The sequence below is a fragment of the Amblyomma maculatum genome, chromosome 1, assembly GCF_055883805.1.
Source record: "Amblyomma maculatum isolate TAMU_Amacu chromosome 1, ASM5588380v1, whole genome shotgun sequence".
NCBI classification, from domain to species: Eukaryota; Metazoa; Arthropoda; class Arachnida; order Ixodida; family Ixodidae; genus Amblyomma; species Amblyomma maculatum.
The window spans coordinates 298525223-298537670 of NC_139344.1; the positions used below are offsets into that span (position 1 = coordinate 298525223).

A 12448-nucleotide genomic window follows, 5' to 3' on the forward strand; every position below is an offset into this window, starting at 1 on the left:
CACACGTAACAAAATTTATGCACTCGCATTAGGCGCATGCTCAGGAGGCTGTCCCCCCCCCCCCCCTTTCCTTATAAAGAGGCATGTTGTCATAATAAAGAGTAAACATTTAAACCAAATTGACGCGCAAGTGTTCTGACAAATAGATTATCTCGTTTTTCTTGAGGGCTATTGAGGGTGTGCTCACGCACTTATCCCCTGCCTTATCAATACAAAACGCCTCAAATATCTCCCTATCACCCTGCCTATGAAGCCACATCAGCACTTTCCTGTGGCTAAAAAGTGGAACACATTTTTCTTCCTTACTGCCTGTGGTTTTTATTCTGCATTTGCGGCAATGTGCGGCCAAATGGCCGCCGGCCATCAGAGCTGCGACAGTAGTCCGGTGTTTTCGCAGTCTTTCATTCAGGCACTGGCCCGTTTGCCCAATATAACACTTACCACAGGTCAGTGGGATTAAATACACCACACCAATGGTGCAGTTCACAAACCGCGTGGCGTGTTTCGTTGCGCAGGTTTTTGCCTGGTACGCATTGTTCACCATGCGGCACATCCTAGACAGCTTTTGTGGGGCTGTTAAAACGACACGAATGCCGCACTTTCCCGCCGCCTTTTTGAGGCGATGGGACAAGTCGGGCATGTAGGGCACAGGCACCCGCAGGCCGTCATCACAGCAGCCTGCTGTCTTGCGTCCCTGTCGGAGCTCTTTAATAAGGCTCTCAGCGAGTATGCTGTCAGGGAAGCCAGCGCTACGCAGACGGAGGACCTCCTGCTGGACACTCATGTTCACTTGGTGCTCAAAGGAATTCTGAAGAGCGGCTCTTAGGCAGTTCAGAGCTATCCCTCTTTTTACGGTTTTTTAATGGGCCGAATTATAGCCAAGAACTGGCTTTTTTGAGCGAGGGAAGTATGTCCAACATAGTGAATGACTAATGCTGAGGTCAAGGTACGCAAGCAACCCTCATTAGGAACCTAACGAGTAAAGCTCAGACCCTTACCACATTTTTGAAACACACTAAAAACCCTCTGCACAATGTCGTCCCTAGCTTCCATCAGGCGTCACACATTTTAACACAACAAGATAGTCATCAACATATCTAAAAATTTTTGCAACAAAAGTATTGTCCAGACGCCAAAAAATTTATTTGTCAATACACGCTAAAAACAAGTCGCTTAAAACCGGTGCAATGCGCGAACCAATACATATGCCTTGCTTCTGCAAGTAAGAAGCATCGTCAAACTCAACAAGCGTTGAAGAAAGGTAAAAGTTAAGCAATTCTAAAAAGTTGTCAACTGAAATCCCTGATGAATTTTGGAAGACGGTCACACCCAGCGCATCAATTCGCTCCCTGACAGCTGTGCAGAGTTGTGTCTGTGGTATAGAGTAGGAAAGATCTACTACGTCGACGGAAAAAGCATAAAACGCATCACAGGCTGTCTCATATCTCGAAAGGAAGTCTATTTGATTGGAGTTTCGAATTAAAAATGGATCATCTGGTGACAAGTTAAGGCGCTTTTCTAGAAACTTGGAAAGCTCCCTCTGCCAGCAGTGTTTTTTTCAGTACCTAACTATTGCCCTAAGAGGTATCCCTTCTTTAGCAGAAAAAAACAAGCTCAGCCTATCTTTCTCGGAGCCCACAATACATTTTCCGAGGCTTTCAAGGTTCATTTCTTGGCATAGAGCTGAAGCCCTTTTCTTCAGTTTAAGAGGATGGCTCATAGCGCGGACGAAATTCTTGCTGATAGCAGCGGCTGCTTTCTCACCAAAAACTGACCTAGGCATAACAACAAAACCGCCTTATTCATCAGAAACAAGCAGAGTCAGTGATTTACCCTTTAAGAACTCTACCGTATTTTTCACCGCTAATTTTTTTGCAGATTTTAAGGGACCTGAAGGGAGACAGTCGACCGCAGCTGACACACACCTACCCTTTTCTTCACTGCTAGCACGGTTCGCTATGTTCCTTACAATACCTTAAAAGAGAAGCAGGATTCTCTTCGGGCTCAATGCAAAATTTTGGACCAAGTTTTAACACTTCTTCGACCTTGTTTGGTAGCTTCTCTAGATCAATACAAGTTACCTGTGCTGACCTAGTAGGCAATTTTTTGATACATTTCTTCCAAGTAGTTAAGCTCGGCAAGCACTGCTTCCGCAGAAATTCGCAAACATTTGAAGCCTCACGAGTTCTCGTCCTAAACACAGCCTCCAAGTCACGATGTACACTCACTTGCGACGAGGTGAAGACACGCAGACACACATGCAAGTGCCTCACTTGTCGCCAAAGTTCTGACCGCATAATTTTGACGATGCGTCTTGCATGTTGAACGGAAGGGGCGCACGGAGCAAACAAGGCTTGAACCTCCAGGGGAACCAGACGGTTGTTGAGCGCAAAGGTGAGAATCCTGGCACGTTGCGATGGCGATCAGGTTCACATAGGTCGTTGAGGGGTCACGAAGATGGAAGTTGGGAAGGATAGGGCCCAATGTACTAGAAAGGAGTATGATCATGGAAGACAGTTGGGCTAGTTGGTGTGTATTCGTTAATGACTGCGACATTACAACTAGCGTGGAAAAACACAAAGGACAGCGACAAAAGGTACCGACAGAACAGCACGCTAGACTTCAACTGACGTTTAATGCACACGTAACAAAATTTATACACTCGCGTGTATAATGCACACGTATTTATACGTGCGCATTATACCCCGCTGCTAAACGGGGTATAGACAAGCGAATGTTCTATTCCGATCCTGAGATTGTCGCCTGGCTACTCAACAAAGAGAGAGCAGCGGAAACGACCGAACAGAGAGAAACGGCTTGCCAAACTACCGAGCGTAATAGACGGCGCATAACCGCCTATGGAAGACGGCAGAATGTGAAAACTCGTCGTCTCATCGCTAAACATACAGGGACCACAACAAGCTCAGGCTATATCCCGGGAAGCCGAGCTAAATCACTGCCAATCTTTTTAATCAATTCTATATGGCATACACGGGGTCCAGTCATTAGAACAAATAGCAAGATTTGCTGAAAATACGTTTTATCCTCTTTGTTGCGTCAACCGATGCTGCGACAAGGGAAAACGCATGTTCCAGGGGTGTATAGGGGTAGTCAAAAGTTCCCAGGCCGCTCCGAATAGCCGAGGAGCAGTTCAGACGCGCGTCTTGCCTTGCGCCGGTGGCGAGCGTACGCGATGAGAGAGGGTTCGGCCCCTTCTTTCCTGCTCTCCTAGATGACAAAGCAGTGAAAAACAGCACGAGACTCTTTCGAAGGCTCACCAAATATTCGGCATTCTACAAGCAACAACGGTGCGGACGGTGGCAAAACATCGATTGAAAAAAATATCGTGGCGCATTGGCAGAGCAGTGAAAGCTAGTGCCAATCGAAGTTCATACATAATCGAGGTTGCAATCGTTTTATTGTTGTTCTCGGACATCACGAGTAATGACCCTGGCAGCAGCCTGAGAGTGATCAGTCAGATTAACATTTGGTGAGATATTTATAATACCGCGTCATATGACAACGATGCGCTGGGATGGCGAAATTTCGCGCCAGCGCCCTATTTTCAGAGCGTGGAATGCTCCACATTATCGCTAGGGAGAAAACGCTGTGGCATATGTACAGGGGTAGTCAAAAGTTCTCAGGCCGCTCCGAATAGCCGGGGAGCGGTCGCTCTCCGCTATCGCGAGCTGCTATCAGACGCGCGCCCTGCCTCGCGCCGGTGGCGAGGGTACGAGCTGAGAGGGGGTTCGGCCCCTTCGTTCTCGCTCTCCTTAATGACAAAATAGTGAAAAAGATAGTGCGCGCCTTCGCGATTCCTTGTTTGAATTCCGCTGCGCTGCAGCCCCTGGCTCGACTGACGACCGTTCGCTAGACGACCGTTGATCAACTCTTTTTCGAGAGAAATTTATAATAAATTACCGCCGCCAATAGCGTCAGCATAACTCGACCTATGCAACCTGAAGGCAAAATAGTCCTCTTGAATAGCGTGTCTGGATCTTTTATGTCTAGGCGGACTCTTAAAAAGCTAGCTTTTCGCCAACATTACGAAAAGGTAAAATGGGAATAAAATTGAGTCATGTTACGTGTATGGTCCTCAATTACCGGCAGGCATACGATCAGCAGATGAATAGATTTTATTTTGCAGTGATACAATACTTGTCGCTAGCGTGAGCTGTGCCCCTTTGAGTTTCGATAAATTCGCCATTTTATTCACTGAGTGATCCTTTTCGGTCTAGACGTCACGTATCTTTCTACCGAATAAGTTATCAAGATTTACTCTCATCATAGTGTCCTTTTAAGATATCAGATGTTTGAGCGATCACTTTGAAATTTTGTTAATAATTGTCGGTGATGAAAAGAAAAAATTATGTCTTTAACAAGCTCTCAGCAGTGCAGACGCGATGTACTAAATGAGTTCTAAATTTATTGCTACTCAAATAGAACTTGTAAATTACCTATTGAATTAACCCTACTTTGTGATGAGAAGCAGTGAGGCATTCGGAACCGCGGACATGGTATCTGTTTTCGAAACCGAGAAAACCTCATTTTCTAAAAGATCCGAGCAAACTCGGTGATAACCAACCGATGTTCGCTGATGACGTGTGGCAATGACTCTGGCACCAAATTCCAACTGCCCGCTCTACTGAGGCGTGATTTCGATCTGTCGCCGTCATGAATTACTGTGGGCAACCGCTTTCTTGCACCAAGCGGCAAATGAATGCAACACGTCGAAATGAGCGCCGTACTTAATGCAGCTCAGCTTCCTGTCTGTCAAATGCATTGTATTGGTTTCATGCAGGGGTTTAGAAACTGAGCTTTTCCTGATTTTAGAAACTGTTGCTGTTCCACAGCGCCAAGATAACCACCAGAACAAGATGATTTGGAGTTAATGAGCGAGTATTGCTTAATTAGCTATATAATCAGAATAGTTTTCAAAGTAAGTTAGGTGTGGCGCTGCTGAAAAAAAAAATCCATTCTGAACTGGAGATATCGCAACTTTTGAAATTATTTCCTGAAACACCCGGCATTTTCAAACCTTGAAGCACTAGAGATAATACCTGAGTACGCTCTACTTGCTAAGTGCTGGGCATAGTAAGATGCGAGCTACACGCGAGTGGGCGCACCAATCGAAGCAACTGCACCCAAGTGGAGCAGAGCGCCTCCACAGCCTCCATGCAACAAGGAAGGCGCGGGCAACAGGCACAGATGTTTTTCACCCACACCTAAAAGAGGGGAAGAAAAGGGTTTGAAACGCGTTGTTCAAAGATAGGCTTCCTCGAGAGCCTATACATTCACCAGCATGCATGGGTTCCTCAGCCGGCACCGCAGTTCCTCTTGGAAAGAACATGGAGATACCTATGTTCTACTGAAAGATTCCGCAAGTGAATGGTGGGCTTTTTCGTTGGCCGAATAATCTTCACTCCGGGGAGCGACATTTTCACCCACGTCGAACGAAGTGACCCTAATTGACGGCACTGAACCACTGTGAGCCACCAGTGCTTGTCGGGGGCACTGACGTCACCAGGAATATCCAGGCTAGCGACCGTCATGAAGCAGCAAGACTGCCTGTGCAAAATGGTTTGCAATAAATATTCACGCCCGGCACTCATTTACAACACTTTCCGAGGCATTTAAACCTTTTGTGTGCATTTTAGCTGAAAACTGATGCCACCAATAACGACTGACATGTTACAGGTCAGCGTTGCCCTGAAGCAAGCTTCCGGTGCGCCAACGGGGCGTGCCGCTCATCTGCCATCCTGTGTAGCGGTGTCGACGGCTGCGGAGACAACAGCGACGAGGTCGGCTGCCGCGTCTGCCGTGAGTGGCACCACTATTTCATCTAATGAAATTCTGCTTTCTCGCATGCGCCCATTACTTGTAACGGCTTCCGCACTTGTGCCACGAACGACGCTTTCACAAGGCGCAGCCATACTATTTTTATACGTCAGCCCAAATTTTATGTAGACAAAACAGTCTATTCGCAAGTTGTTTAAAATTTCCTATTTTGTGTAAATTGACCCACCATATGCAGAGCTGTTTTATTCTGTTTATTTTCGGATCAGTTTCGGTTCACAGTGCCCACACATGCAAGCATCATTTCCTTAATTGGCCCTGGCGAATACTATATCAATGCCGACTGGGCCGTCAAAGGTAACCATGTCAGCCCGACATTGCGAAAGAACCATTTTTCCACCACTATCTCACCCAGCTCGACCACACAATCTTGCAGAATTTGGCTGGCAAAGTGGTAATCGCTGGATGGCGCTGCATTTCAGAAACTATACAGTGTTTCAGTGCTCGAGCTATTCTCTTGCTAGGCATCCTGTAAGGTGACCTCGCTTACTTGTGCGATAACTTGACTGTATCGCGAACACTACAAGAAAAGTGGAATGTGCGGGCTTCTATATAGTGCCATCTGATGAAAAAATCGGCTTTGAGTCCAGAATGGAAGGCAGTAGTACCGGCCGATTCTCATGAAATCGTACTTTACACCTTCTACCATACAACAGTTGCATCTTGCCTGTACTCACCTATGGGGCTGAAACGTGGAGGCTAAACAAGAGAGTTCTACTTAAGTTGAGGACAACCCAGAGGGCTATGGAACGAAAAATGGTAGGGGTAACATTAAGAGATAGAAAGCGTGCAGAGTGGGCCAGAGAAATAACTCAAGTTACCGACATTCTAGTAGAAATTAGGAAGAAGAAATGGACATGGACAGGACATGTAGTGCGAAGAGAGGATAACCGATGGTCGCTGAGGGTAACAAACTGGATTCCAAGGGAAGGAAAACGTAGCAGGGGGCGGCAGAAAGTTAGGTGGGCGGATGAGATTAAGAAGTTCGCAGGGGTCAAGTGGATGCAGCTAGCACAGAACCGGGTTAAGTGGAAAAATATGGGGGAGGCCTTCGCCCTGCAGTGGGTATAATCAGGCTGATGATGATGACGATGATGACCATGACAATGCATGGTGTAGCAGATGAATTCCCATGGCTTATTAACCTGATTAACCGCGAAAACCACTGGCTGAAGGGCCTCTTTGAGGGGCGTGTTCGATTGCACAGAGCACGAATCATCGCCTTCCATGGAGCAAAAACCGGTTTGTTACCAGTAAATGAGACCGGAAACGCGACTATTTTTCGTCTACGAGCACGCATCACAGCTCCGTCGTACAAGTGCAGACGACCACCCAGCAGTGACTCAACGTAAACCACAACGTGCCGTCTGCTTCGAAACTTTCTTCTTGTCTCCAACGCACATTATATTTCCATTGGACTTGTGTAGGATTACATTTCGAATCTTTAAACAGTGATAATTCATGTGCCAGACAAAGCAGCTGCATTTATTACAGAAAGCAGTTTAATTCACAGATTTCTAATAATACTGACGGAAATATGTGTCATCTTCGACGAGTTCTTAGCAGGTGTTCTCTGTGCTCCGAAGTGCTTCGTGCCGTCCGTGTTATTTTCGGCGTGCGGACTAAATGCGTTGGTACCCAGATTAAAAGGAAAACGGGCCGGTTATAGATTTCCATGAGTTTCGAGTGGTCAGGTGTTTATAGCTTGCAGTTTAAGCATGCCAATTTCTTGGCGCTAGCATTTTAATCAGTGGTGCAATTAGCGATTAAGACCGCGACTGTTATCAGGCTTCTCTGCCCCACAAAGACATGGGTGAGGTGTGCATGATGGCGTCATTGATGGTATCAGTGCATTTCCCGCATGGGCATGCTTAGTTTTGTGGGCGACGCCTCTGCCCGAGGGAGACAAAAGACATAATACACGCACAGCGAGCTGTGAAGCAAACATATTCGTCTTACAGAAGGCCTGCAGGTCCGTTTATGCAGATGCGGGGGTCAGGGGGTCGTCGGGAGAGCAGCCAGGGAGCGGGCAGCAGGAAACCGAAGAGGGAGCGAGGGCCGGTGCACCTCGTTTTATGGGGTCCGAGCGGCGAGCAGTTTCCCCGTCGGCGGGAGAGGAGGGAGGCAGTGGGGCTCTGCACAAGGAGTGCCGGGAAGCTCGGCGCGCCCTTCAAATGTGACTCGCGCGCTGCGCTGCCTCGTGCGTGGAGCAGGGCCCCACATCTTCCCCTACCCCTCAACGTCCGATCCGGGGTCCGACAACAGCCGGGGCATGTCCGAGCCCGGGTCGGCGTTCAATAAGCAGGCTTGTCGACTGGTTCTGGCGGGATGCCCCCTCAGCTGGTCCGTCAGGTGGCAGGGAAGCAGCAGGCGTGGCGGGACTGTTCCGGCTGGTCCCTCTCCAGCAGCGGCCACTTCCTCGTGGTCACAGCGCAGCTGGGCTCGGCCGCGGATACGCCCGGCAGTGGCCTGGAGCTGCTCCTCCACATTGCTGTCGACCCCTTTCCACGTAGCGCCATGCTGGTATCCCGGGACCCCTTTTCAGCAGGCGTTTTTGCTCCGGGCACACCTGGCTTCCTGAGGCCCGTACTCCAGGCCTGGGCAGCGGGCTCCGAATCCAGCCTCTGAAGATGGCCAGCATGGCCGCGCTGGTCATGAGGGGCCACAAATCACGACAAACTAGGGGGGTGCCCCCCCGTTTAACTAGCCCCTCCTTGAACCATGCGCCGGATGCGATTTCCCGTCCCAGCGAAGCTGTTCCTCTGGCTTCTGCAAAATCTTATCAGAATGCATTCTGAAAAAGCAAATACGTTAGACGAAGTAGTGCAGTACCTTAGTCTAAGGTTAATGCGTCGATTGCGAACCGGGTTGCTACCTGTATGCCTTACTTGGGGGGCTATCGCTGCATTGCCTTGAGCTTCCAACGCTTCGTAGTTATCATCCTTGCGAAGGTGGAAATCCTTCAAGTCTGCGACGTGCACCGGACCCGCGGTTTCACCGCTCGCCAACAACTGCAGCAGGTAGGTGAGCGGTGTAGTCCGTGCCGTAACTTCGAACGATCCAACCCACTTGTGCGCTAGCCACCCGGCGAAACCACGCGATGCGTTACTAAGCGGGTGCGTTCTTTTCAGATAGTCTCCCATGTTGAAAACAACTTGACGACTACCTTTGTTGTACTGATCCGCCTGCTCCATGCACGCGGCATCAAGGTTTTTACGAGCCGCGCACTGCGCTGCCTCCAGGCGCTCGCGGAGCTTTGCCGCGTACTGCGTGAGCGGAGGTGGCGCTGGCCCTGCCGCGTCAAGTAGGGCATTCTCTATCGAAAAAGCGATCTTTTTCCCAAAATTCAAGTAAGCGGGTGTCATACCCGCGGATTTCTTCACGGTTGTTCTAGTCGCGAACGCCAGTTCGCAGTACGTCCCAATCTCTGTGCTGCTCGGTCGTCGCGACCAGCATACTCTTAAAATTCCGATTCCCCATCTTCGTCATGTTGCTCTGAGCGTGGTAGGGACTCATTTTCCTGCAGCGGGCTTGAACCGCCCGACAGGAATCCACAAAGACTTTGCTTGTGAAATACGAAGCATTGTCTGTAAACAGGTTGGAAGGGAAACCGAAACGAGTGAATGTATCCAACAGTTTCCCCCAAATTCTTTCCGACACAAGCTACCTAAGGAGGAATACCTCAACCCACTTGGAATAGTGGTCCATAATTAACAGGATATATTGGTTTCCACGCGCGGACCGAGGGGGGGGGGGGGGTTCCCATGGTATCGCATACGACCACTTCCCACGGGTAGTTGCGAACTACCGGCTTCATCATGCCAGCGGGCTTCCCGCCCGAGGTTTGGCTACCTGGCAAACAGGACGTGTACGGGCGTACCCCAGCACATACTTTCTCATGCCTGGCCAAGTCGCGACACGGCATAACTTGTCGTAAGTCTTACTGCCGCTGCCAGCGATGAGTCATGGAAGTGCCGGAGGAATCGTTTCCGCAACTTCCTCGGGATCACGACTCGGAAAGGGGATGTAATGGCCTCTTCCTCGTCATGTTGGGGGTTGTAGCGGAGCAGTAAACCATCATCTCCCCGCAGATACGCGTCGTACTTGCCCTCAGCATTCCCTGTCCAAGCTGCACTACTCGCAAGCTCTGTCAGCACCCGCTGGCATAAACCGTCTGCTTTCTGGGCCTCAATCAGTTCTTTCCTAATGACCGCTACTCCCAGAGATTTCTCTTTGTCTCGCTGCTTGGTAGGCGAGCGATGCCCGTCACCAGCTGCCGCGCCTTCTCACTCTCGCAGCACAGCGCGGAACCTCTGTCCGTCTGCTCGCTCTCTTTAACTCAGCAGGGCGCGACACTCGCGTTTGCCGTCTTCTCATCTCCAATAGCGGCAACGCCGCTTTCAGCAGTGCTGGACTGCGCCTCTGATGCGCTTCCGCCAGCTTTCCACAGTGCGCGCGATAAAGCGTCGGCCACCTTGTTCATGCTGCCCCGGCGGTACTCAATGCCGTACGCGTAACGTTGCAACGTCAGCGCCTATTTCGCGAGTCTGCCTGAAGAGTTTTTCAGCCTCTTTAACCACAAAAGTGCCTGGTTATCTGTCTAAACGATGAAAACCGCTCCGTCTAGGTACATGTCGAACTTTGACAATGCGAACATTATCGGCAGGCGTTCGTTTTCAGTCACGGAGTAATTCTGCTCCGCCCTTGTGAGCGTGCGGCTAGCGAACGCGACAGGATGCAGCTTACCCTCTCGTTCCTGCAATACAACGGCTCCAACACCGGCATCACTAGCATATGTCTTCAAGACAAACTGCTTGCTCAGGTCTGGGTATTCGCTATCGCGCGAGCCAAGGCAACAAATACGTCCTGTTCCTTGCCCCAGACCCACTCCGAGCCTTTCCGCTACAGCTCATTCAACGGCCTTGCGAGCTGCGAATAACGAGGGATGAATTGCCTCTAGAAAGCAACCATTCCTAAAAACCTCTGCAAGCTTTTCACGTCCATAGGGCAGGGATAGTTCGGAATTGTCTGCAGTTTGTCATCGTTCGGTCTCAAAGTGCCATCATCAACCACAAATCCCAAGAGGCTCATTCTCTTTGATGCCAACTGCACGGGCTTTGGGTTGATCGTTATACCCGCACGTCTCATTCTTTCAAGAGCGGAATTCAGGTGAATGAGAAGCTCTTCGAACGACTGTGATGACCACAAGTGATCCCTTATATACATAGAGTTGCACACTGCCTGAAAAAGGTGGCAGGTAGGTTTGAGGTGCCAGTTGTTTTCTGCCCCCAAAAAACTGGGTGGGTTATGTGCATTAATAGGGAGGAGAAAGAAAGGACAATGCGATAAGAAGCATGTAAAGAGTTTTATTGGATGTCGGGTGGGAGTGATTTATGAGATTCCACTGACGTGCGGTAAAGTATATATAGGGCAAACTGGAAGATGTATCAATGATAGAATGAGGGAACACGAGAAGTCCATAGAAAATGGGAAGGGGTCAAATTTACCCCTGCACTGTCAGAAGTGTGAGCCGTTGTTTAGCAGGCTTAACATTTTAGGGAAGAGTCGGATAAGATGGCGCGCGAAATTTTAGAGGCGTACTGGATACAGACGAAAGAAGACAGATGTATTAGTGAGGCTTCGTTGAGTTTACGTAGAAAAGAATTTACTTTTATTGAGTAATCCTCTTGAGTAATGCAAAGAACGAGTTTATTATCGGGCCTCAAGCTGTTATTCTTGGCCTAAAGCTGTTATTCCTGGACACCTCTCACGTATTGTGGCCATGGTAGTTTAAAGAATCTTTTTCCCTCAAGTACATGGACTTCATGGCTTCGTAGACGTTAGCAGGTTAAAGTTTTTTTCAATACATAGGGACTTCACATGTGATGTGTTGTGGATGGACATGTCCTACTGTACATGTGTGGTGGTGGTTATTAGTGTGTGACTATGTGGTGATCTTTGTGACTGTCCAGCGTGGTATGAGTTTTTGGGCAAAGCAGAGGTGTGGAGAAACAAGACAGTGTAGAATTGGTGACTGCCATGCTTGGACGATGATTATGTTCTGCGAGGAAGAAAGTGCCAATATCCCCTTGGCAAAGAAGAGGAAAATGAGAAGATGTACTTGAGTGTAAAGAAGAGGAGTGGTGAAGAGGAAGTGTTTTCAGATCCTTATTACAGTTGGTAGCGTGCGCGTGTGTTGTGTCTCTTCTCTTGTGTTTGGGTTTGTTGCGCCACATTTCTGAATGTTATGCAGCACCAACTAGCCCCTCAAGCCGTTATTTTGAAATCAACACACAGCCTGACCGAACAATCTTTATTTGGCTCTAGAACCACTGGGGCGCTCAGGGACTTTGCGAGGGTCTCACCGCGCTGGTATCAATCATCTCGTCAAAAGCGAGCGCTGTCGAGAAGCTGTCTCTTATGCGCGGCTACACCTGAAATGGCGCGCATCACCCATTTCAATCAGGTGCTGAAACACGTCGATTCTGCCCGGTTTCTTTGTTAAGCAATCCGAAAACGGGAGTAAAGTTTCTGCAAGCATTCAGCGCTGACTACCGTGTCCTGAGAAGGACGAGATCATCATCATCATCAG

General features: G+C 49.0%; 1 protein-coding gene across 1 annotated transcript in view; it reads left to right on the forward strand.

The window, feature by feature from the left end:
• Positions 1–12448, forward strand: part of LOC146206871 (uncharacterized) — a 45794-nt gene that overhangs the window by 15371 nt on the left and 17975 nt on the right. Inside the window, exon 3 of the mRNA XM_084587070.1 lies at positions 5698–5820. Coding sequence (XP_084443196.1) covers positions 5698–5820 — 123 coding nt within the window. The remainder of the gene's footprint in view (positions 1–5697; positions 5821–12448) is intronic.